Source organism: Parasteatoda tepidariorum, chromosome 1, assembly GCF_982258835.1.
Source record: "Parasteatoda tepidariorum strain Cologne lab strain chromosome 1, Ptep-v5.0, whole genome shotgun sequence".
Classification (NCBI taxonomy): Eukaryota; Metazoa; Arthropoda; class Arachnida; order Araneae; family Theridiidae; genus Parasteatoda; species Parasteatoda tepidariorum.
In genome coordinates, this window is record NC_141755.1 from 135,670,112 (window position 1) to 135,694,023 (window position 23,912).

Genomic DNA, 23,912 nt, shown 5'->3' on the forward strand with positions numbered 1-23,912 from the left:
CGCTCTAACCACTACACCACGACTCTTATACCTGACAAAGAAGATTTAAATTTAAATCATGTGTTTTTACGTTATTATGTTCGTTGCATGACAAGTTGTAACAAATTTTTACTTTATTCAGTATTTTGGAAATTCTTTAATTTCATCTTAGTTTAGTTTCATAAGAATTAAAACTCATAGTTTCCTTGTCAGTTATTGACAATGAGCAGACTCAATATTATCAACAAACAAATATTTATCTCCAGTTTAAATAAACAAAAATAATTATAAGAATTTAAAAATAGAATACAAATTGTAATAAAAATCTACACTGTTCAGTTTATTCAAATTTAAGAGAGACGTAAAATAATATCCTTCTTGGGCACTCACATCCTTTTTTAGAAGCATTTTTATAATTGAATTTACGTTTATAATCCCAAAAAATTAACGTAAATATAACTATGCAACAAAGCGTCACTTTTTCGTTAATTATACGTTTTTAAAAAACGGTCAAAAAATGGGTAAAATGTACACGTTAATATAACGTATTTTTAGAACTTATTTTTAACGAAATATTTAAAGGGGAAATTGATAGCGTTAAAATACCGTCATTTTAACGCATACGTTTTAACGAATGAAGAAACGGTGAAAATCATCACGTGAAATTGACGTAATTTTAACGTTAAGTCCAAAACCTTATACCGAACGAACGTATTTTTAACGTTTAATTGCCCCTTCATGCTGCATGGGTATGTACCTATATATTTGACCTGAAGCAGCAGCTTAGAATAGAAGGCACAAAAATTTGTGAGTCAAAAAATCAGAACCTGTTAGGTGGGAAAAAGCTTACATTTAGACTATAATACATTGTCTTAAACAAATCTCACATAACAAATGCATTGTATGACACAAAATATGACATCACATAGGAAAATGGTAACACTAGCACCAATTGGAAATCAGATGTAACAGTGGATGTAAATCATTTTCATGATACAATACTGATAGTCTGAGCAATTAAAGGCTCATATATGCATTAAAAAAATTTAATGCTGGTAAAACAAATGAATTATTCACTTCTTATAAGTTCTCATCGTAAATTTTTTTTAAAATTCCATGTTGTTGTTGTCGTGTGCCATTAAGGCACTCAGTGATGTGATTGTTTTTCAGTGGGCCATCTACGGCCAAGAATTCGACTTCTGCCACACCCATGCATCACACCTGCTTAAAAGGCGGATCCATTCATTTATCCACTTATAAAAGTATATTCAAAGTATGATATTATGAAGTTGTTCGAAGAACTAAATCAAATTTGAAAGAAAAATATTTTTTCATGAATTTTTCAATATAAAGTAAAAACAAATGCATGAAAAACAAACATACCTTAGAATGCAATGAATAAGGGTTGGATCTCTTATTCCCATTTGGGAACTCTTGATGGAGAAAAAAATATTAAAAAGTATTTGATACACTTGAAAGAAAAAATAGATAAATAAAATTAATAATGCACAATAATATTTATCTGAAACATATTCTTAAACTATGAACATGATTTAATGAGGAATTCAATATTTTCCAAGCAAACATTTTTTACATAAGCTTTTATTGAATCAACTAGAATACTGTTCAAAAATATTTTTATATTTAAAAAAAAATAAACAAACAAAAAATGTATGAATGATGGAAAAAACTTGCATGTCAAAATTAAAAGCTATGAGATTCCTATAAAAATATATTCTTAGAATTAAACTTATTTAAAACTTATTATTATTTACTCAAAACTTATTAATGAACTTGTTTTTTAATACAAATTAATTAAGAGATCAAAGAAGTATTTTTAAAGTATTAAACTTGATATTTTTTTGAGTAAGAACAATATAAAAAAGTTTACTCAATAACTGTTTTATTTAACTGCGTGTTACAAGTGGCCATCGATAACATTTATAAAAAAAAAAATTATTAAAAATAATTTATGCCAAAAAATTAATTTTCAAGTACCATGAATGAAAAACCATTTTTGAATAGTAGATAAAAAAAACAACAATTATACCAAATTCATAGGAGGGCAAAAAGTTGGAAAAAAAAGAAAAAAACAGGAAATTAAAATTTTCATTTACTTCAAACTATTAATAAAAAAAAAATTGAAAATTGTTACTAATCAGTATGAGACGAATGTGATGGTCTCACCTATAACTATTTTTATTTGTTTTTCAATTTTTGAAATCATATCTATCATTATAAACAAGACTTTGAAAACAAAATTGTTGCAATCCAATTATTAGAGAAAAATTACAAATTATATCAGTAAATGATGTAGAATACAGCTGGAAAAATATTTTTTCTGGTATGCTTATTTTCTTAGTATTTTTTGTTTAAGACAGTTCAGGAGCCAAATTGAGAACGCTATAAGCCACTTTTGGCCCACCAGCCATAGGTGAATTCTTTACATTATTTTATTCATACTTTTTCCTTCAATCTTCTGTTAAACTTTTAGAAACTTCCATATCATTCCAGTGGACACTACTGATAATGCTGTATTGAGTCCCCATGGACTACAAAGCAACTTCAGGAAAAAGTGAGGTCACTTTAAATTATTATAATCTCATTGATAAGTAAAGTTTAAAACAGTCAAACTTGAAGGTGAAATAAAAATGCTTGTTCTTGTGTCCACGAACAATTATCCCTGTTCTTTGTGGTGTTCCTTGTTTCAATGCATTACATTTTGTAGAATTGTGTTCTAAAAAGAAGAAAAAAAAGTGACTCAAAGGGTGAAAGAAAAAGAAAAGATTTATTTTAAAACATTTAACATTAAGTTACTAATGTTTATTATTAGAAAAAAAAATGCAATTTAAAAATAAAATAATTATAATAATAATCTATACTTAAGGAACTATTTTGAATGGGAAATTAACTTACTAAAAATTCTAACACTTATTTGCTTTTAACAATATTTGATCACTTTACATAAACCAGAAAATGAGTTAAACTAACTTCATCATTCTCTAAATTAAGTTTTTAAAAAGTACACCAGATCATTAAGAAGCATCTTGAAAAAAAAGAGAGCAATCCATAAAAAAATTTATTTCCTTACAATAAAAAAAGTCCCAACAAAAGGCCGAGACATTAAAAAACATTAAAAAAAAAAAACTAATACAGAAATTTAATTTTAAAAAAAGCTCCCAGTTCCCAGTCTTTTAAATGTCATTGTTTGATAATTAAATAATTGAAATAAAGAAGTCTCACCGCAATAAGTATAAATCCTTTACCAAATAAAATAATAACAATAAAGTGAAGAAATTTTTTTTTTAAAAACATGTAACTTATTTCTTAAGCAACAACCTATTGATAGGACCTTTACTTTCTGGTTAATTTGATTTATCACCATTTTTGATGCAAAAAATTAAATGAATATTATAAAAAGAAAGCTTTTGATAAAGCTAAGAAAAAAATTCTAGAATTTTCATAACATTAATTATGAAATCCTTAGTCAGGGTAGATTCTTTTATCTTTTTGAGAAAACTATTTTAACTGGTGAAAGTTTGAATTTCTATTTTTTTCCTTGTAGCAACAGATGAAAATGCAATTGCCTACTTATGCCTCTGAGAAATGTTTATTTATAATTCAATGTGCATGACTGAGTACACTTAAAACTTAGAGATAATTTTGGAGAATAAAAGACCAGAAAATATATTTGAATACATAAAATTTTTCAATAGTTTCTAAATAATGTAAGTCCAAAATAAAACAAACTTATTTAACCAAGATGACTTGAATTAATCAACAACAACTCAAAAAAATGGTAGGTTCTTCTTCTTGCCTAATAAAGTGTTCATAGTTTGTTCATTAGAAAACGAAACTAATTTCAACACAATCGAGCTACAGATCTAACCTCACTATCAGATCTTACCCTTTTCCTCCCATCATAAATTTAATTAAAAATATCACAACTTAAAATTTGCTTTACTGCATTTGAATGAAAGGAAAAGCCTTTTCAATAAAAACAAGAGGTGGATAATTCCGTATCATGATCTGTCGCGCCAACTACAATTGACAAGGTGACAAATAGATTTGAAACTAGCAATTTAAAAAACAAAACAAAAAACATGTGGATGTTTGTCCAGGGATTGTTATGAGTTATACTTTACGAGTTGATCCCTTTTTGTGATGTTTTTATAAGTTTGTCGCGGGCCACTGCTGGAAGTTCCCAAGACTTGAAAATTATTCTGTTACAGATTACAACACGGAAATCTACTCAACAAGGAAGAAAACACTTACCTTATTATGCTTATTAGTTGCATTCTGAATCCACACTTGTTCTTCAGAAACTTTTTATTTTATGAATTGTAAGCTCCTCTGGAAAAAAAAATAGTTCATCAAACATCAAATTTAATTATTTTTTACCACAATACAATAACCAAATTGAGTGATATTGATTTTTATGCAAATAAAGGGATAGTGAGAAACCACAAAACTGAGGAATAATATGAGCAATTTCTGGAAAATCTTTTTAAACAAAAGAAAAAAAATTTATTAAAATTTGAAATAATATATCAGGGTAAAAGAAAAGAAAAAAAACAAGGAAATTTTACTACTTTGAAAAATAGCTAATAGAACAAAGGATTGGTAAAAGGTTGAACTATTAGAAACAAACAAATAGAGTAAAATAAAGCTGTAACAATAGTTTCAACTACTATTGATATTAAAATTAATTTGATATTGCAATATACTTCTTAGAAATTTTTTATAACTCCATTTGGATCAAAAATTAGTAAACATAAAATAGACCACAAGATTATATTTTTCACAAGAATAAAGCTCAAAAATTCCAAAATAGGCAAGATCAAGAATAGACAGGAGTTCAAGATTTGCTGTGATATAAATCTACTTATAACATAGACATACAAAAAGAAATGAATAGTTTTAATTTCAAATAAAAAGCAGACGAGTTGCAGAATGTTTAGTCTTACAACATTTGTCGGCGAAAATTCTTCAACCCATGTTCAAAATTATCTTTTCCGCACTGAAACAAATCTTCGTGTTTCCGCTTTTGTGAAGTCCATAATAAAGTGGAGTTATTATAATCAATGCAGTTTTAAGATTTCGCTTTTGCCATAAAAGCTGTCTTAACCAAAATTATTATTTATTTTGTTGTTTGTTTCACTTATTCTCTGCATGCTTGTGAGTTCAATTATATAATTACGGCTTAAAAGCCATAGTAAAGTACTGTTTGTCTACGATAGGTACTCTGTCCGCCATTCGTCTGGAGGGGTGGCGGGGACTATAGTAACGAGGTATGATTATTTCAAGTAGGGGTGCGGGGTCCCTCTTTAAGACTGGTTTCGGTGGGAGAAAAGGAGACTTCGCGCCTGAAACATCGTTTAGAGCGTGTGATTCCTTTTTTTTAATCTTTTCTCTTTTTCAAAAGCTTCTGTTTTAGAAAAAAAATTAAAAAAATTTACATGTATGTATGGAATATGTATGGAAATTGTATAAAATTGTTTAAAGCAGCTCAATGTTTTATTAATAAATAACTCATCTATAAATTTATCATACATAGTAAAATTGGTTATTAAGAAAAAAATAAATTTGCTAATAAAAACTGTTTTTAATAAATAGTGAAAAAAAACTGTACAGGTTACAATAAAATATGAATAAGAAAACGTAATTTAAGCAAAAAAAACTTCAGATAATTTCAGATGGTTTGATGGGTGCTGATAAAAATCATCGTTGATAGTTTTAGATTTCATCCTAGTTGCGGTCACTTGCTTTCAGTTTAAAAATAAATAAATAAATAAATGAAATATTTAAAAATTAATAATCAAAACAAAGATATTTGATATTTCTCCGGCACAGATAACGTGAACTATTTTTATTTTCAGCAAAAGTTTTATCTCCTTTTAAAATCAGAGTTATTAAGTTTAAGCTCTTCACTTTTTCCAGAAAATTCAAGTAATAAAAGAAATTAACTGCTTTAAAAAATGTGTAAGTTTAGAAATTAAACCATCTAACAATCAATGAACATTCATAATAAATATCGTAAAATTAAAAAGTAATATTAAAAAAACCTGTACTACCCTTAATGTCAGAATTTGTTCACTTTTTTTCCTTTGTATTTAAAAAATAACAACTGATTGAATCGAGAGAATTATTTTAAGTAAGAAAGAAATATTCATGCGAATCTTAAAAAAGTTCTTGAATCAGATTAAATAAGTCTCCTACTGGTGGCTGAGTCAGCCAATCTGGTATACTCCCCATACAAGCTATCATCGAAGGCGAAAGAAAAGGAGACCTCTTCATCGAAGCCACCCTCCCTAAAATGCTCTCTTCTTGTTTCCATAGCACCAGACTGCCGCAGACTTTGTGGCGGACAGAGTACCTATCGTAGACAAACAGTATAAAGACTTTATTACGGCTTCCACAGCAGTCATTTGTATTTGTTTACTTTATGCAAGATACTATAACAATTTTTGGGCTTTATGCTGCAAAATTATTAGCTTATAGCTTTTTAACACATTGCAGTGATTTTAACTGTAGTACTATGTAAGCTATAATTTAATGTTACATTTTTTTTCGATCACAGCCAGTGGGATTACAGGCCATGATGGCTGGGTTTTGGAGGAGGGTCTCTAGTTTCGAAATATTGCTGTTCAAATAAATCTTGATAGGCTAAATTAAGCCTTACCTATTGAAACGCAGTGCTAAAAGCGAAAGCAGAGAGCACGCCGCACTTTACTATACTCAATACTCAACACACATTTTGTAATACTTTCATAATACATAAACTATAATAACTAAACTGTTCTGTTTTGTGAGTTTTTTATATAAGTTAGTTTTGACGAGTTTGAAATGATAAAGTTTAATAGACGGCTATATAATATTCGCCCAAATCAATTAAGGACGTATGCTGGTTATGGACAAATACTTGCTGGCAGAAAGAATAAACGTCGCTCTATGCTTTCCAAGTTGATTGATAATAAAGATAAAAAGTTGGTACTCATTTCTAAATCCTTTTATACAAGTTTCGAACTCTCCAGCTCCCCCCCCCTTTATCTTTATTGTAATATAGATATGTACATCAAATTAGCTTTTACTTTTGTTAACTACAATATATATCTATTTTTAAACAAAATTTTTACAATTAATAATGTTTTATTTCTTAATTTTTAACAATGAGACAAACAAAGATGTATCATTACCTGTTCCAAATAGCTTTGCCCATCAGCTGCAGGGACCATCTAGTGGTGGAATGCAAGAAACTTTTAACAGCATTTTTCAATTATAGATACTAAAAATGTGGTTAATACTTCAAATAATTTATTTTATCCGAGAAATATCTATAGCATTTGGGTAAATTATCCAGTTAATATTACACATAAATGGTATTTCTAAGGACATTGCACTGTTTTTCTATTTGCAAAACTTATAGTACTATTCTTTTCTAGTTTTAAAATACACTATTTCTGTTAGAAAATAATTGTGGCAGAATCACAGCGACATTGTCACAGAAACGTTACAGAGTTCTTGCAGGAAGAATTTTTCTTTAGAAAGTAAAAAATTTTGGTTCTCTTTCTTTAAAATTATATTTAAAAGATGCCTTTTCGCACATCGGAGGGGAAAGAATTGTTCGTAATTTTTCGATTCTTATTTGAGAAAAATGAAAAATAAAGAACATTGAAACAAAAAATTTTCTTTCTGCAGAAATTTTGAAAGATTTTTTTTTCCCTTTCAGAGGGGAAGAATACTTGTGATTTTTTAATTTTGGTTTTCTTTTCTTTTACTGATTTTATGATTTTTAATTATTTTTTTATGTGATGATGATTTATAAAATGCCAAAAAAGAAATAATTAGTGTGTTATTTCTTTTACAAAATGGGACAATATTGCCGAGATATTAGAATTTAAAAAATATTACATATTAATTTTTAAAAAAATACATAAAAGTTTTGTCGGGAATTTAGCCGTTCGAGGCTATGTTTACATACTATCACGCCTACGCAATCGAATTGGGACTTTCCCTCTAAAAGTTTCAGTTTAGTTTTCCTCACCTGTTAGTGTTGCGTTAAAACGCATCTTCTGTTTTCTAAATGTTGTAAAAAATTAATAAATAGTGCTTGTTAAATATAAGAGTGTTATTTCCTAAACCCCCACGCTATGGGACAGTACAATTTTATTATACCCTAATAGGTTTTTCTTTGTGAATACAACATTCCTGTTACTTTAAATGTCATTAATAACATATGCATTAGTTATTATTAAAAGTATCTTGCTGAAAGATATTAGCGCTAGAGAGGTTTGTTGCAGAATGCCCAAAAAATTCTGCCACAGGGAATAAAATAATGTTTACTCTGATCATAATTATTGCTTATCATAATTCTTTATAGCTGTATTCCATGATTAATTCTAATCCTGACAATTTGTAATTAAAATTATGATCTAAGTACTGGATTAATAATAAATTTTTTTTAAGCTCGGCTATGTGCTTAATCTTTTTTTTTTCTTCTCTTCATATTTTGTTACTTAATTTTTTATGCGTACTTTCAGCAAAAAATGGTATTTGAATTTTATGTAAAAGGTGAGTTACTTTTCCCTTTCATATCATTCAGTTTACTAAATATATAAGATCAGTGACTCTGCTATACTTTGGAAATTGTGGATCTTTAGGACTTTTATCCTTCTGGGTCTCTTTATATTATAATCAGGAGTTCTATTTAAGATATAAAATTTCAACTTCTTTATCTACCTATTAATATTCACATTTGTATTATTTTATCTATTGGTCGACAAAACAGATAATTTCAAACCAAAATAGAATTATATTTAAACAATTTAGGCTTTTACTTAGAACTATCAAGGCTTTTAATTAAACTATCAAAGCTTTTAATTAAACTATCAAAGCTTTTAATTAAACAATCAAGGCTTTTAATTTATATTATTTTATCTATTGGTAGACAAAACTGGGGATTTCAACCCGAGAAGAATTATATTTAAACAATCGAGGCTTCTAATTAGAACTAGTCAAACATCTACATTAAGGAAAAGTTACAAAGTAATTTGATACTTAGTATTATGCTAATTTTCTCCTTCATCTAAGAATAAAGGAGAAAAGGAATATTTGCTCTATGTATATGTGTGTTCAAATTCATTAATCAGTGGGTTCATCCATTAGTATCGCGGGGTTCAGTGGTTTTTCAAGAGTTCAGAACATCAACCCATCAATGACATCTGTTTAACAAAAAACAATTATTTAATTTCAAATATGAATTTGTATGTTGACACTTCCGGGTCTGTAAGATCTCTGCTTATTACTTGGGCTCACAGTGGCATCTCGTGGGGTTTTACCAATATGTTTAATCTTCGGTTTTAATTTTATCTCTATAAATCTGTTGGCGCTGTTTATTTACTGCACTAGAAAACTATGCATCCTGAGAGTCATGTCTTAACCAATATTTTATATGCTCCCTTTACGATGTTGACGCTTTATATGTAGGCTTGCACAACCTTTTTGAGTGAAGGGCCACTCACGCAGCAAGTAGATTAATGAAGGGCAGCACGCATATTTAGTCATGTTAGCTTAAAATATCAGGGGTCTGTCTAGTTTTTTTTTAGAGGTACCTATTTTGTGTAAATTTAGACATAATTTGTAAAAAATTTAAAAATATCTTAAAAAATCAGCACAAAAATATGAATTTATCGTTTTTTACAGGATACAAAAATAAAATTTTTAGAAAAAGTATTTTGTGAAACTTTTTTTATATTTTCTAGAACAATGCTGATTTAACGACTGCCAGAGCGTTCAGCATCATAAGTGCCCATGTATAAATGCAGTGTATTACTCAATAATAGTTGATTTCTCAGGTGAAGAGTTTCTATAACACTAGTCACTGTTTTGCTTCAACAGTAATTTTCTTCATCAAACCAATGCTTAATCTGTTCATGAAATTCTTTTTTAGTCATTGTTTCAAAAATTTCAAAACTAGTGTCACTAAAATCACTTGCAATCTCTAAACTAATTATCAGAATATCATTTTTTTATCCGTGATTATTGAAGATTAAATTAATAGTATTTGCTAATGTTACTTGGCTATTGAATTTATTTTGAGCAACTCTGAGCAGTGCAAAAAGAAAGAAAAAAGATATTTGGGGCTCTAAGCTGCAACCTATTCTGCTTGTATATAAATCCAACCTTGTGTGTTATTTATTTATTTTTGGGAGGGGGGTTTAGTTCAGATCAAATTTTGAAGGGATTTTTCAAAGGATGTAAAGACAAACAAGTAATTAAAATCATCTACAACTATTTTTGGGCTAAAACTTAAGGCAGTTCGTAACACATTCCAATCTAAATGAAAAAATAAGCTGTTTTTATAATTTCAATCCCTCCTTTGCTCTTTCTAATATCAGCTATGTAGTGGGTGAGAGTTCGGAACTGTTTTTTTTTTTTTCCTCCCCTGAAAATTAATTTGTGACTCTTTATGAGATGTTATTACTATTTTTTTTTCAAATGCCAATGATTTCTTAATTATGTGCCAATGATTCCTTAATTATGTATTAAAAGGGATTTTAACACCTTGTATGTATGTTTCCAAAATGGTAATATCAATGCATTTATTTTTCAGGTTAAAGTATATCCGTGTTATCAAACATTGAATGTACACTGGTAGTTACCATCTACTAGTTATGAGAAATGCAAAGAAATAGCTATTGCCCTGAATTCTATATCCCCAAGACTGAGGTATCACATATTGTCATGCAGAAAAATATTTGTTAAATCTTTTTGTTATGAATCTCCGTTATGGACTGAGCTTTGTAACGAATTTTTGTTGACGTTGTCTACCGTGCTCTTAAAGTTAATTATAGTTCTGCCTTTTAAATTGTGACTTTTTTCATTTTTCTTGGCAAAAGAATTAAAAACACTATTAGCTACCAGCTGATGATAGTCAAAATTTTGTATATAACCCTTTCGAGGGGCCGTGAGTGAAAGACTTATTTCCACAGTATTGATATTAAAGCTGCTTAGTGTTGGTGTAGTTTTAATAATCGAAAAATATGTCACTATAATACTCGATACCTATATTAGTATATTTGGGATTTATTACATAACCTTTTAACATTTGAGTTGTGTGCGAAATACATTTATCAATAGCAGCCAACTAAACCCGGAATTTTAAAAGCAAATAAAATTCTTATGAGACCTTGATAAGGACTTAGGAGCATGACTATTTCTCTTTCTGATCTTTGATTTACTGTTTAAAATATTTATAAGTAGTGATGAAGAAAAGATTTCTTTAAATTCCAATTCATTAAAATATTAATATACTATTTAGCTGATAAATTATTTTTTTTATTTCAGCTAATACACATTATTAACAGTGATTAAGCATCATTGTTGTTAATAATAGTACGTCAATTTTTTATAGTTTCTCAAAGCGTATGAATACTTTTACTTCATTAATTTTGTCTTTTAGTAGGTACATGGTTAATTTCTTTTATTTCACTCTGCATATATTACCTAAATTAATTAACAATCATTGGCGTCAATAATAGCATGTCAATTTTTCACGTTTCTCCTAAACAAATGAACGAATTGCCTTTAAATACTTATATTTTTTTAAATACTCATATTTTTTTCATATATTTTTTAAAATACTTATATATTTTTTTTTATCTAAGTATTTTTTTTTTTTTAGTTTCAATTAGTGTTGATTTTAAATCATTCACTTTTACAGAAACACGTTTTAAAAGAGTTGGTATTAACAAAATAAGCACACGGTCTGAGATAACTTACTTATATGGTGACATTGTCTATTCATGCTCTCATGTTAATGTTGAAGGTATCTGATAGAGCAAATATAAATAATTAAATATTAAAGTAGTATAATAAATTCCCTTTTCTTATTAATCAAATAATGTAATAAGCTAATAAATATCGTTGATATTATCTTTAAAGTATTTGGATAATTAAATTGTCTAAAGTTAATTATAAAATAATGGATAACGCCTGACCAATTTGAAAATTTCATTTCGTTTTTCACTCAATGATGTTGACGTTTTCGCTCAATGGGCTTTCTTTGTGCTTCAAATTTTTTGTATGCCATATTGCTGTTTGGATGATTTGGCAGTCTATGAAAGACACATAACGGACAGGCATTCATTTATACATGCAAATAGATTAAATATTAATAAAATATAGTTTTCTGATTATATTTTTTGTTTCTATTGTAACTACTGTCATGTTTTATTTTCAAAGTTTCAATTTTTTCATTTACATAAATTTGTATTTTAATAATATTAATAATTATAAATTAATTTTTGTAAGCCAATTAGCCCCAAACATAATAAGGTCTTTTCATATAAAAGGAAGCCACAGGGACTGGGTTGTGAACCCAGCAAACTACCATCCTCTTAAGTTATTTTGTACTTTTCTAACTCATAGCCGGGTTAGGGAATAAATTGTTTGACATTCGAGTTTTATTAAGACTTGCCTTTTATTTCCACTGCATATAAACTGACGTGGCTGGGTTTTTGCAAACCAGCCAGCTACCATCCTTTTAAGGGTTTTTGTACTTTTAAACTCCTAGCGTGGGCAAGATATGAATTGTTTGACATTTGAATTTTATTATCCCTATCTTTTTATTTCTGAATACTATATCTATTGAAACTATGTTTTTAATGTTTTTGAATTAGCTAGAGGCAGTATCAAAAAAAAGTAAACAAAAAATTGCTGCTGAAATGAACCTTTCTGAAGCTGCATTTCTTGCAAGATTAGGAAGATACTTTTGATAATGGTAAATAATTATTTGTTCACTATACTTTTTTTTTGTTTATTGCTTGATCAAAACTGTTGGTAGATTTCTGAAGACCAACTACCAAACATTTTTTTTCTAGAAATTTTATACCATCGTTTCATTTTTATGTACACAACATTAGTGCTTTTTAGAAACAAAGAATTTTGCATTAAACGACCCAATTTAAATAATCATCAAATGATTTATCAAAAAACTAGATTTTCTCATTCTATATTTTTGATTTTTATGATCTTTTTGTTTTAATCCAAGGCTCCTAAAAATGTAAACACTGCTTTCTTTTCAATTTTATGTACATGGTAAATTAAAAACAAGATTTGCATGTTGAAATACCAAAACTAATTTTAAGGAAACTTATTTATTTATGGTTTTTAACAAAAATTCAATTTCATTACCAAGGGTAGGAGAGATGAGCAAATGCCTACTTGGTCTAATCTTATAATAGCTCTATCACAGTACCGTCTTTACACATGGCACACCCGAGCAGTACCCAGGGGGTGCTTGAGAATCATACTTTTTATAAATTGTATTAAAAATAAGCTAAGAATAAACAACATTTTCTTATATATTGTGTGAAATAAATATATTCTATTGTATAATATGGGCATTTTATTTATTTTTTCTACAAATAGTAATTGATTATCATGCAAACACCAATAATTTGAATAGCTCCTCACCAAGAAATATATATTTATATACTTGTTCAAATTTTCAATCGTTAATAAAATACTTTTTATTCCTCCGTTCAATTTAAAATACATTTTTTTTAAACTTGTGAATGACACTATTTTATATTTTTATAAAGTTTTTTCAGATATTAATTCATTAATTAAATTTAATGAATTAATTTTAGTTTTATATGGGAAAAAATTATAATTATTTAATAAAAAGTAACTAAAGTAAGATTTTTCTTTGTTAACCTAAGTAGGAATTGACTTTATTTTGTGTATTAAACTACTTGTTGAATAGTACTACAGTAGGGAACCGATTATCCGGAACGATCGGGACCATCGCTATTCCGGATAACTGATTTTTCCGGTTTTCTGAATCGCTACAAAAAGCCGTTTTTTTTTTATTGTTAAACCCAAATAAAAAAAAAAATTTCTTTGGAAATAATCTTAAAAAGAAGAAAAAACGATGGAGTAATACACTAATGATTATTTCCAAAATGATGGTAAGGTAAACATCTTTCAAGAAAGAAAGAAAAATCCTAAAATCTTATAAGGGAAAAAAAAATTTTAAAAAATGGCGGGAAAATTTATCGAATTTCGTTCCGGTTTTTTGGTTTTCCGGTTTTCTGATTTCCGGATAACGGGTTCTGTACTGTACTTGTTTAGGAATCTGTTCAGGTATTCATACTTAACAGTATTTGATTAAAAATGGATGCTATTTGTATTTGGGAATTCAATATGTGTTTTTTGTAGTTTATATGTATGTGATTAGTTAATTAGTAGCAATAATAAAATTTGAAAATGATAATAGGGGTCTGCCCCTGGTGACTGGGTAAAAAAAAAAAAACTTAATATTTTTGCTGTAATAAAAGCTTTTTAAATTTAAAACAATTTTAATCATGAAGTTAAAACTGCAAGTATGAATTCTTTATTGCCTTTTTGTGTGAGGTTTAGATAATGATAATTTCAGGTTTAGATAATGGCATTTTCTCAAATGCCGTTTTTTGGCTTGTGTTACTTTTCTTGCCGGGGTGCGATATATATATATACAGTCAATTCGCTATAACTTGAATATTACTATAACTCGATTTGTTTATGAGGTTTCGACCCTTTTATCTTCAATTTCATATTAATTATTCTCTATTACTTGAATTTTACTCCCTTTAACTCAATTGTTTTGGGATCTTTTAAAGCAAGAAACAAAACCTAGGACCTGATATCTTGCCCCTTCCTTTGCAACACACACACAATGTCTTTGGCACTCTTCATGTAGAAGCTAAAGCTGTTTAAAAAAGTTTATTTTTTAAATGTTTTCCTAATAAGACTATGATGTTGAAGGATGAAAACTGCTCCGGGGGTAAAATGGGCAAGGAACGTTTGACTGTCCTAGTAGGAGGAAATGCGTCTAGGACAGAGAAATTGCCCTTACTTGTTATTGGAAAATACCGAAATCCCCGATGTTTCAAGAATGTAAAAACGTTTCCTTTGGATTACAAATCTAACAAAAAGTCTGGGTTAACATCAGTTTTATTTGAATACTAGGTAAGAAAATTGGAGTGCATGTCTTTTTGTTTTAAAGTAGGTTGCATCTAAAAATTATTTTAACGAATTTGTTTATGCTCATTAACTAAACTTAAAAATACATGAATTGATCTATGTGACTCAAAATTCTATTTAATCAGGGTGCATAGCGCTTTTTAAAACCCCTTAAAGGTGCTTTTTTTATTCAGGGTTTGTAAAAAGTGCTTAATTTTCTATTTTTTAAAAAGAAATTTTTTCTTTGCTGTGTCGACTGTTGTTCTAAATTACAAAAAATGCATGGTTTAGACAATTTTCTCTGCAGTATTTATCAGAAACTAGTTATTTTATCATGATTATGTAAAAGGTTTTGAAAATATTTCTAATTTTTACTGATTTTTTGTTTATAAATTAAGAATTTTAAACTATAGGGGAAAACAATTTTATTACTGCACAGATCCTAATTATGATTTTTTTTTGCGGGGGGGGGGGGGGAGTGAAAATATTTTTTGAGTGCTTAAAAGGTGCTTATTTTTGTTGAAAAATCTGGCTACGCACCCTGTTATTGCATTATAAAGATTTTTTTTCTGTAATAAGATTGAAACCTCATGAACAGTGAACAGTCACTCATCAAATTTATGAATATGACCAATTTTATTGTGAAATGTGACATACAAATATTCTATATTTATATACTAATATATCGTCTAATTTATCCAATTGATACACGAACGTAAGTAAGTGCAAACTGGTTTCAGGCACGTAATAATAATGAAGCTGTGTGGTATCGCCTGATAATTAAGATTTCAACTAGAATCATTCAGTGCGTCTAATAATAAAGTATAGCAACTGTATATGTCCATATTTCACTATTTTCGAAACATATAATTATATCAAATAGGAGATCTGTCCCGTTTGTAATATGGCAAAATATTTTTTATACATGTTAAATTTTTATGTAAAAGGAATCCTTTTTTTTTAACTTATGAAAATAATAGCAATGTCAATATTTTTTATAAAAAAAATGTTTTTTGTATTAGCTATCTTAGGTTTTTCTTATGTTGAGATTTATTTGTGAATTTGTAATATAAAGTTAGTTTTACTATAATGCTTGAGGTATGAAATTTTTTTGATCTTTTACTAGGTGTCTGAGAGGAAGCTACCGCCTACACCTCCTAGACAGCTTACTGTATATGAGAAGCTAATGGCATCTATAAAACAAGAACACAAGTTAAAACCCACACCCACAGCCTCTCCTGTGCCTGAATGGGTAGGAAAGAGGAAAAGTAAGCAGAATTATGGCTTTGTTTTGAAATAACATATTAAAAGAGTGAATTATTTATGTTACAAAAATTCAATCAAATCAATATACTACCCAGATAGCAAAATAAGGTTTATTTCCAGTAAGCAAAAGACCTTTTAATGCAAACCTAAAAAGGTTTGTAATGAGGTTTACAAGTAAACCTTCTTAAAACGAGGTCTGTGACAATCTCCTCTATTCTACGTACATTACCCTAGTCCAAAACCTTGGAAAACAACCTTCTATATAAAAACCTTAAATCGAGGTTGTGAGACATTTCTGTCTCTTGGTTCGTTTTTAAAGACTACTCAATACGGATGACCAAGGATTATTTCAATTTTAGCTTATTTATTACTAAATTCTTGATTATAGAATTATTTACAAAATGATACATGAATTGGAGAATATAATATTCCGGAGCGCTGCTGCTCCCTTCTCTCTCATGCTTTCTCTAGCATAGTTCAACTCGAAACTCAACTCTTCTGCGTTCAAAGCTAATCTCTCCTGCGTTCACAACTGATCTGATCTCCCAAAAATTCTCTTTCCCATAAGAAACAGTCCTTTGCTCCACCCCCAATGTAGGGGACGACACCTCCAGTATCCTTCACCCTCTGACCCTCAGGTCAAGGGGTCAATCAAATGCGTGGGAGAGGAATCAGGATCCTGACACCTCCCCCCCGGTTTCATCTAGTTCGACCTTTTTCCCTGGTCGTACAAGTGAAACCTAAAAACAATGCAAGCCCATCCCTGCACCAAAAAACAATTACACGCACACATTCCCGTGCGCAAAAGAGATTGGCCGCATTATACCTTATTAAACATAAAATTACACTTAGGACACTTGACAAACTAATAAATACAAAATCAAAACATAGCATAAAAGAACCTAATATTTTTACAATCAACACATTAAAATCACTTTTATCAGGCCAAAAATAAAATATCCATGTCAAAATCCATTTATAAAATTCCATCAAAATAAAATCCTTAAAGTCATGTCCAAAATTCCTGCCTAACAAATAATAATAATTAGCATACAAAATTAACCGTCCAAATTGCCCAAATGTCCACTCTTTCAAGTTCATTGACCTAATCCCCTGGAACATATCTCTTTCTATACCACTTCCTCTTAAGTGACTAGCTAACTGTTTTGCTCTACTTTTTCTTTCGGACCCCCCTTTCTGAAAACCAATCCTTATTTTCACCTGCACCTTACGGGGTTTAATTCTGATATCGGGAGTGTTTGAATTTGCAGCTGTGTACAACTCCTTCTTAGGATACTGAAACAATTTTTCTCTCCCCTCAAACCACAGAAGTTTAGATTCCATCGCGCCGTCGCTATCTCTCTTTCTTTTCTCACAGGACAAATCCATCCTCTTCAACGCGTTAATTGGGCTTTTAACCTTCACTCCAACCCCTCGCTGACCACAAACTTCTTTGCCTTTAAAATCCTCCCTCACTTCCTCTAACATTCCTTCAAATTCGGAGCCCTGCACCTGCTCTTTTTTAAATCTTTGGCCATGAGAAAAGGGTGATTCCTTATCTCCACCCCCTACTTTCTCACCACACTCCCGATTCATTAAAATACATGGTGGATCTTCGTCCCCTCCCCCGTTTGACTCTATCTCCAACACCTCGAGACCCCCCGGAGTGATTCGCACTCCTCTCTCGTCCGAATTCTCGCAAGCAAGGTCAGTGTCCTTAGTCTCAAACCCCTTGTTCCCTTCTTGTTCTTTTCCCTCAGGACAGGTCATCTTTTTCTCCCACTCTTTTCCCCACCGTTCATCCCCTGCATTTTCAAAAGCCTGCTCCTCTAATACTTTCAACTCCCTTTCCCTTATCACCGTCGTCTCGTTTTCACTTTTGACCACTACCGGGATTTTTTCACTAGGGTTTACAATTCCTTCCCCTATCCCACAGTTACTAGGAACATTACTGAGCTTTTCCTCTACAGCAGGGCCTATCTCTGAATTTACAAAGATCCATCTCCCTATCTCAAAATTTTCTTCAGGATCTAAAGATTGCCTTGATACGCTTAATTTAGGAACATTGTATATTATTTTTGAGAAACAAGACTTCTCCTCAACCACCTCGATTCTACGCAAATCCGATTCGTCTTTCTTCATCCTCTTTTCGTGAATAACGCGTTCTACAGAATCTTGCTTAGCCTGATCTTTCTTCTGATCTAACCTAAATCTAGTAATTTTCGGACATCCCCTCTTTAAATGTCCTACCTCTCCACAGTTATAACATTTCGGGGACCATTCTCCTGAGCTAGTACTATTTTTCCCTTGCGATTCACGCTGAAACTTACCCTTTCTATTAACATTCGGACCACTCCATTCAGGAAATTGTCTCACCCCACCCTTCACATTCATCTCCTTTCCTTCAATTCCAAAACCAAACCTTCGGGACTCCGGCCTCTCCGCTGATTCCACGGTGCCTAAACATCCAACCGATCCATTTAAATTGACTAAGGGGTTACAATCCTGGGTTTTACTTTCCTCATCTTGGTAACTCATTATAATTTTTGTTATCAGCTCAATCCCTTCTATAGTACTTCTTATCCGCTCATAATCATATTCCCGTTCTCGTTTTAACCATTCCAGTTCACGTATCCTTCTATTTAACGCCCGTTCCGCACCTTCTCTTAATTTTCGTTCGTGCTCTTTTTGCCTCTTTATTTCATCCTCGCGTTCCCTATCTTCTTTTAATTTTTGTTTCTCCCGTTCCCTATCTTCTGTTAATTTTAGTCGCTCACGTTCCCTATCTTCACGTTCCCTATCTTTCCGTTCCCACTCCTCTCGTTTCTGTTTCCATACCTCTAATTCTTTCATTTTTAACTCATGCTCCCGTTCCTCCTTCCGTTCCCGCCCCTCTTTAATCCCACTCAAAACATCTTTAGTAACTTGCTCATCGTAACCTGAACACTCGCTGATCAACGCCCTTATCTCAATAAGTTTGGCGTTCTCAGGAACCGTTATCCCAAACTCCTCCTTAGCTAGCACTATCAGATCTTCCTTTTTTGCTCTTGCAAGAAAACTCATGCTGACGATATAAATTTAATTCCCTAATCACAAAAAAAAACAATGCTATTTAAAAAAAAAATAAAAAAAAAAATAAACTTAGCAACACTTTCCCCCGTACTCATACACCGACCTTCTATTATGAAATTTAACACCTCATATAGAAACAAAACATGTTCAACACAATTTGTATCATGCACTATTCAACATTACTTCTTAATACACATAAATACAAGTTACTCTTTTCAACTTTCATTGCAAAATAATACAATTTCGTACTCTTTTGGTACACCTAAAATATACACTTTTACTTTCCCCAAAATTAAACTCTTAAATTTCATAGATTCTACAGTCATAATAATCAACCATTTTATCATTTAAACAAAAGCAAACCCCTTCCTTGACCTTTTTTTTTTTTTTTTTTTTTCCTCCAAAATTACTTTAACAGAATGCATTATAAATAATAATCACTACTAAATAATAATAAACCAAGAGCCTTGTTTACTCAGCTCGCTATTGACATATAACAACACAATCTTTAAATAATCCTACACTTCTTTACATGTTATTAAATCAATACTCTTCTTCTTTCATATACACTCTTAATAAAGCAATAAAAAAAATTACACTCTTAACAAATCAACCACTAGGTTACTTTAAAAAAAAACATCAAATCAATTACAAACAATACTATAGCTAACTGGCCAATCCCTTAAGCTCAAATAAAGTAACACATCAGGTTGACTTTAAACCAAAACAAAATAAACTTATCCCCTTAACTAACTACCCTTTTTGTTAAACTTCTACCCAGAAATGTGAGCGTGTAATTTATCTTTTCATGCATGAGATAAAGCTTACCTCCCTTTATTATCTTTTCAATTGTCCTCTTTGTCAGAGAGTCGATGTTGAAACCACACTCTATGGCCACCGGTCACGGGGGGTAGCGCTGGCTGCCTATCGCCTCCGGCGATAATAGTCCCGTCGATGTTGTCAGTCCACCGTCACCCTTTCCTTCAGGCAATCTTTTTCACTAGGCATTTCCGTAGGCATCCTTCTATCAAGATTGACTCCATGAGGCAACACTCTTTACTGGGCATTTCTCATAGTGTGCATCGGCGATGATTCTTTTCCTTAGCATAGTAGTCCTCCTTCCATCCTGACAGGCTGCGACATTTGTGAGACCTTTTCTGTCTCTTGGTTCGTTTTTAAAGACTACTCAATACGGATGACCAAGGATTATTTCAATTTTAGCTTATTTATTACTAAATTCTTGATTATAGAATTATTTACAAAATGATACATGAATTGGAGAATATAATATTCCGGAGCGCTGCTGCTCCCTTCTCTCTCATGCTTTCTCTAGCATAGTTCAACTCGAAACTCAACTCTTCTGCGTTCAAAGCTAATCTCTCCTGCGTTCACAACTGATCTGATCTCCCAAAAATTCTCTTTCCCATAAGAAACAGTCCTTTGCTCCACCCCCAATGTAGGGGACGACACCTCCAGTGTCCTTCACCCTCTGACCCTCAGGTCAAGGGGTCAATCAAATGCGTGGGAGAGGAATCAGGATCCTGACAGAGGTTGTCTTAGGGTTTTCAAAACCTTAATTAAAGCTAGTCACTTTTAGTTAATCACTTTTTTACTCGCTCAATTTACGACGATGGTATCGTAACGCAATGTAATGTTTCGATTGTATTACAGTGCCCGCCGTTTATTAAAATCACTTTCGTTTTATGCTCTTTTGATTTTATTAAGCGGCTGATTTTATTAAGAGGCGATTCAACATTTGGAAGAAAAAAAATAAAAAAATTTGTATTCTAAATGCACACACTTTAAAAGCTGAAATAATTACAACATTAATGTTTTATTTTAACTAATTTAATTATTTTAATAAAGTAAAACCCTACATAAGATTAAATTTACAAAATTTTTGCAAATAACCGATCAATGGTTGCTTGAGTTTCAGTATTTAAAATTAACTTTTCAACATCATTTGAGAGTTTATAGAAGTTTTTATAGTTTTCGATATTTCTTCCTCTTTGTTCTAAAGCTTGCCGCACTACATTAAGTGCTTTTCTGACTTCCATTGAAGATGGCACTGATGAGTTCATTTCATCTTCTGAGTCTGATTCCTCCATTTCTTGATTGAAAATAACTTTGCAATTTTTGATGTTTGTAACAATTTCAAAATCAGATTTTTCTCCTGATGTTTGCAGTTTATCGTCAATAGCTACGGAACATGCGCACAGTTTTTGGAAATCCATTCATGTTCTCTGTTAAGATAGATAACAAAAGAAACTTCTCTCCCTTCTATGGTTCATTCAATAAAAAGTAAGATAAGAATTCGACCCCCTGTTGAGGGAGATAGGTTTCTCCAAACTTCATTCAAGTCAAGGAATTGACATTGATTTCTATGAACTCGCCGCTTACCACCCACATTTTTCCTTAACTCTTACACTATGAATATCGCAGGAAAATGCCAGCTTAAAAATTCTTTAAACTTCGAAAAAATAAAATTTTATTAATAAGAACAAAAGAAGCTGAAATATTGCACGTTTGATTTATTATGTAGTCAAAATTTTGATTTTAAAAAGCGGCGGCATTGATTTTATTAAAGGATGCTTTTAACATGCATTAATATTGTAACGATTCGGTTCTTGCCGATTTGATTTTATAAAGCGGCTGATTTTATTATCCAGTGATTTTATTAGCGGCGGGCACTGTATTGGCAGTTACTGATATTGATTTTCAGTTGGATTTTAAATATTCCGATATATTTCAAACAGTATGGAAAATTTGAATCAGGCATTTGAGTATTTACTTTTCAGGGCAATAATTCTATAGAATTTTTGAGCAGTTATTAGTATAGATTTCTCCATAGTTATTAAATCTTACATTTTTTATTCGATAACATTTCGATATAACAACCTAATCTTGAAAAGAAACCCCTTTTTAAAGAGTTCTATTCTCGTGATTTTGTCCTCTATCTTTTTTTGGACAATTACCACTACGGATTTCATGATTTTTAATTTTTTTTATTGTGATAATTATTTACAAAATGCAAAAAAGGAAATAACTTAGGTGGGTGCGTTCACCCCCCCCCCCCAACAAAATGCGAGAATACCACCCATAATATTAGAATAAAAAATTATTACATGTTCAATTTAAAAGAATTCTATAGTTTTTTTTTGTAGTTGTAAACAAAGCGTTCTTGTTATTTTAAATTAGTAACATATATGTTTGTTATTATTAAAAGTATCTTGCATTCAGATATTAGTGCTGGACCATTATGTCCCAGATAGCTCTAAAAAATTCTGCCACGGGGCTATTTTTTATGTTAGAATCCTTATATTATTAGGTTAAAATGTTCTTCAAGAAAAACAGTTATAAATATGTATGTTTTTGTATATTTTATTTTTAGTTGAAACTTCACGAACAAAACTAGAGGACACAGATGATACGCCACAACCACAAAGACGACTTATTAAAGCAGACATTAGTTTAGGTTTTTCTTCAAGTTACGAGACAAGTATTTATTTAATAGCCAATGCTTTTTTTCTAAAAGAAATAGCTTTTCTCTTCTTCATTTTCTAGATTTCATTAAAATAAATTTAGGTAGTTTTTGTAATTCTAGATTTTATTTTTATAAAATTGCTTGGATTTTGTAATTTCTAATTTTATAGGAACAAACTTTTTTTTATAATTCTAGATTTTATGGAAACAAAGTTAAGTGGATTTGAAAGTTCCATATTGTATTAAAACAAAATCACGTGTTCTTTATAATTATTATTCTAGATTTTATTTTTAAAAAAAAGTTGGTGAATTTTATGATTGCAGACTTCATTCAAATGAAGTTGAGCAATCTTTGCATATTCTTGAGAATTGAAAATAATTGTTACTACTTTATTTTCCTGAAAATAACTAGATTTGGCAATTTTATCCTGGTGTTCTAATTTAAACAAAACTTCTGTATGTATTCGTATATTTTAAAAATTTTTATGAAATCTAAAGAATTCACTGTAAGAATCCCTGTCAGAATAAATCTATACTCAGATAATTGATGACTTGTAAATTTAAATAAGTATCAGCGAAGCAAGTGTTACTTATAATTTAAAATTCTGTAAATTTTACTTATTATCTTTTTTAATAAAAACTTTATTTTTAAATCAGTTAGAAAATAATTAGTATCTAACATTATCACCAATGTTTTTAATGTATTTGTTATTCAAAAATATGTCATAACTATCTAAAATAAATTCATTGAAAATTATGAATTGAAGAATGCAATGAACCTAATAAAAAATGTTTATATTAATTTATTTAGTGTTTACAGGGTGGTCACATTGCAGTGAAAAATCAGGGAATTATAATTTTAAAAAAAGTCAAGAAAAATGAATTAATTAGATTTTCAGATACCCAAATATCCAATATTTCCGTTAAAGTAGTCTTGCAATAATTTTTCTTAAATTGATCTCATAATAATTATGAAATAAAAAAAGGTTATTTTTTAAATCTAGTAGCAAGTGTAAGACCTATCACTATTAACTTTTTATGGTATCCAGGGCTGATTATGATCCGGAAAAAATCCGGATTTCCGTATTTTTCGCTCACCGTCATCC

The 23,912-nt window shown here is 30.2% G+C and overlaps 1 protein-coding gene and 1 long non-coding RNA gene across 9 annotated transcripts in view; one reads left to right on the top strand and one right to left on the bottom strand.

Moving 5' to 3' along the window:
- Positions 1-809: 809 nt before the first annotated feature.
- Positions 810-6,423, bottom strand: LOC147817039 (uncharacterized). The gene is made up of 4 exons (XR_015430022.1): positions 6,371-6,423; positions 4,947-5,202; positions 4,255-4,332; positions 810-2,716 (listed from the first exon to the last, which is right to left on the bottom strand). It is a non-coding gene; the product is annotated as an uncharacterized LOC147817039 (long non-coding RNA).
- Positions 6,424-6,425: 2 nt separating this feature from the next.
- LOC147817040 (protein spire homolog 1-like) overlaps positions 6,426-23,912 on the top strand; it is a 45,860-nt gene continuing 28,373 nt past the window's right edge. For 2 of the 8 annotated variants that reach the window (XM_087154165.1, XM_087154132.1), the window contains exons 1-5: positions 6,560-6,965; positions 10,592-10,707; positions 12,660-12,760; positions 16,112-16,253; positions 22,715-22,822. In XM_087154165.1, the coding sequence (XP_087010291.1) occupies positions 12,758-12,760; positions 16,112-16,253; positions 22,715-22,822 (253 nt within the window). In that variant the 5' untranslated portion in view covers positions 6,560-6,965; positions 10,592-10,707; positions 12,660-12,757. Of the gene's footprint in view, positions 6,520-6,559; positions 6,966-7,421; positions 7,527-10,591; positions 10,708-11,351; positions 11,374-12,659; positions 12,761-16,111; positions 16,254-22,714; positions 22,823-23,912 lie in introns of those variants that run through there. The other 6 variants (XM_087154149.1, XM_087154167.1, XM_087154143.1 and 3 more) reach the window with 6 other exon arrangements.